This window comes from Neolamprologus multifasciatus, chromosome 13 (assembly GCF_963576455.1).
Source record: "Neolamprologus multifasciatus chromosome 13, fNeoMul1.2, whole genome shotgun sequence".
NCBI lineage: Eukaryota > Metazoa > Chordata > Actinopteri > Cichliformes > Cichlidae > Neolamprologus > Neolamprologus multifasciatus.
In genome coordinates this window covers 3,299,301-3,302,332 of record NC_140451.1, presented here as the reverse complement: position 1 = coordinate 3,302,332, position 3,032 = coordinate 3,299,301, and the positions used below count along the sequence as shown (strand labels likewise).

The 3,032-nt window shown below is 47.6% G+C and overlaps 1 protein-coding gene across 1 annotated transcript; it reads left to right on the top strand.

The window, feature by feature from the left end:
- Positions 1 to 251: 251 nt before the first annotated feature.
- lbx1a (ladybird homeobox 1a) lies at positions 252 to 2,193 on the top strand. Its single transcript, XM_085181739.1, has 2 exons — positions 252 to 832; positions 1,258 to 2,193. The coding sequence occupies exons 1-2, from the start codon at positions 505 to 507 to the stop codon at positions 1,776 to 1,778; spliced, it is 849 nt and encodes a 282-aa protein (XP_085037865.1). The 5' UTR covers positions 252 to 504; the 3' UTR covers positions 1,779 to 2,193.
- The last annotated feature ends 839 nt before the right edge of the window (positions 2,194 to 3,032 follow it).

Here is a 3,032-nt window from a genome sequence, read left to right as displayed (position 1 = left end):
TGTCCTGAAGATTGACGCAGAGTAATTCTGTGCTACTTACGCAAATGACGATGATATCGTGCTGATAAACACATTTGCTCGTTTGGTGACAAATGATGTCGTTTTACAGATAAAGTGTAAATAGAGCCGACTCTGATTTGTAATTGGACTCTTCTGTCTCAGAGCTCCCCCCCCCCCCCCCCCCCAGCACGCGCGCTCACGCACGCACGCAGAAAGAAAGAGAGATGAGGGGAGGGGTGAAGTGGGTAATTGATTGCCTTCCGCAACAACATGTTAGTTAGTCGGTCCAGCTCTTGGTGCATCGCTGTTCACCGAGTGAGTGCCGGTCTTATATATATTCATATTGTACGTCACTCCGGAAAGGTGCTTCAGAGAGACGGTGGGAGTCTGGGAGTCAGGAGTGTTTAGGCAGCGGGCGATATGAGGTTACACCTGTGATCCTTGCCGTGGCTCGTTTTCCTTCTTGTCCAAACTTTGACATTTTCAGTCAGCTGCTGAGCCGTCATGACCTCTAAGGGAGACTCTAAACGTCCAGCTGTTCTTGAGGGCAGTAGTCGCAGTCCGCTGGATCAGCTTCAACCACCGGCCAACACCAACAAACCGCTGACGCCTTTCAGCATAGATGACATTCTCAACAAACCGTCTGTGAAAAGGAGCTACTTTCTCAGCGGAGCAGCGCAGCTAATTTCTCCCGGAGAGAAGTTGCCCTCGGCTTGTCACGGCGTGCCCGGCCGGGTACTGCTCAGTCAAACCTCCCCGCTCTGCGCGCTGGAGGAGCTGGCCAGCAAAACCTTTGAAGGCCTGGAGGTCAGCGTCCTGCAGGCTGCTGAAGGTAAAAGGCTGTTTTCTTCCTTTCTTATTGTAGGTAAGGAGAACATCCTCACTGTTACAACCGCAACAGCAGCAGCTTATTTTTCTGAAATATGAAAAATATCCGTAGATGTTTGGAGAAGAAGCTTTCAGCGTTATTTCTCGTACCTAATTGTAAGTACTGTTTTCTAAACAATGAATGATCCTGCGCTAGATATTTTTTCTTATTCGAAAACCGCTTTATGTTTTTAAATGTGCTCATTGAAATTTGACAAAGCACGCTAACTAAATGAATGAATCTGAATGAATGAATTTCGGAATCATTTCAGTGATGTCGTACTGGAGTTTTTGGTGACTTATAATTGTTTTTTTGTGTAACACTGTTTTAGTGACTTGTAAACGTGTGTTTTATTCCAGTTTTACATCTGTGTGATCTTATTTCTACAGGCAGAGACGGACTAACCCTATTCGGTCAGAGAAACACCCCTAAAAAGCGGCGGAAATCCCGCACGGCCTTCACCAACCACCAAATATATGAGCTGGAGAAACGATTTCTGTACCAGAAGTACTTGAGCCCAGCGGACCGGGACCAGATGGCTCAGCAGCTCGGTCTGACCAACGCACAGGTCATCACATGGTTCCAGAACCGCCGGGCTAAGCTTAAGCGGGACTTGGAGGAGATGAAAGCGGACGTGGAGTCCGCCAAGGCCGCCGGCGCTGTGGCCTTGGAAAAGCTCTCCAAGCTGGCTGAGCTGGAGAAGTCCGCGGCGGCGGCGGGAGGTATGGGTGAGGGGACGATTTCTGGGCCGGGCCAAACCGAGCAACACCAGATCTCTTCCAGATTCCACACCACCGACACCCGGGACTCGCTGCATTTATTACCTCCATCACCTGCATCGACCGGTGACTATCGACTGACCACCAAGTGTTGCTTGGATGATGAAGATGAGATTGACGTTGGTGACTAAATAACACAGAGACAGTCGCGTGTTGCCCAATAACGCGATAGTAACAGACAGCCTTTAGAGGATTTACATAGCGGTGCGATTCAAAAATAGACGTCTCCGCTGTGATTTGCCAAAAGCCTCGCTGAACAGGCCCAGGCTCTGAAAACGCGTGGACTCTTCAGATTCAAACACTGCTGTCGATTGGCCGCTCTGGTTACAATCAGAAAGATTTCACTGCACATTTAACGCAGCCTACTTTGTGCTATAAAGCGGTTGAAATGCTTCTGTGGATCAGTTTGTAAGCTTGAGAAGACTGTTTTTAACCTTTTGATATATCAGCCCTCAAACGATAACTGCACAGAACAAGTGCGGCTGCTTGTATTAAACATGGTTTAAACAGGGTTTGATGTTTTGTAACACTTCACGTGCCTTTAGAAATACAAAAACAAACCATAATAGCAGACATCTGTACAAATTGTACAAATGTACAAATGTTAATAAAAATGCATTTAAAAAAAAAAATGCAGATTATCTCGCGTTGCTCAACATGATTTCCGGGGTGAACCAAGCGTTATTGAAGTGTAATATTTCTGTTTAAACGAAGTTACTCGAGATAAAGGCTTCTCGTTGAGGAGGACTGTGGGAGAGAAAATGCCCAACTCATCTAAACAGCAACTCACCTTCTGACCTGCTGTGCTTGAACATAATATGGGAAAAGAACGCCCACGCGTAGTTTTCCCCGGGGGCGGCTCTACACCGTCGCGCGATGTGGAGACAAGCGTGTCCGCCTGCCTCACCGTCCGGCGGCTCAGTGCGCACAAAGGGCAGTGTTGCAGAGGCCATATGGTTGGAGGGCTCTCCTCTCAATTACGAGTCGCTTTGATGGATTGACTTAACCCGTCTTTTCATCTGTTTATAGCCCTTTTGTCACGCATAATTCAGACACTTTGGTTGGTTGCCGGGACTGCTGTGTTCAAACACACTGCCATGAATGTGAATGAGGCATAGTGGGGCGGTCAGGGAGCGGTGAAATAATTGACTTATAGATAAAGGAGCGCCTGCAGAGCTCCCCCCCCCCCCCCCCCCCCCATAAAATTATGAATTATCTTGCATAAATAGGCTGTTGATTTTCTTTACTCATTTCAGGTATTACCAGCAAAATGATTGCATTTTTAATAATCCGGGAATTTACCCAGATTTATTTATTTAGACAGAGAGCTTGCCCCCCCCCCCCCCCCCCCCCCAATGTTCAGCACAAAGTTACGCTGATGAGCT

Excerpts from the sequence above, each read along its gene's own strand:
- lbx1a (XM_085181739.1), top strand. The coding sequence starts at position 505 with ATGACCTCTAAGGGAGACTCTAAACGTCCAGCTGTTCTTGAGGGCAGT. Across the intron at positions 833-1,257 it reads CGTCCTGCAGGCTGCTGAAG|GCAGAGACGGACTAACCCTA; the intron begins GTAAAAGGCTGT and ends TTATTTCTACAG.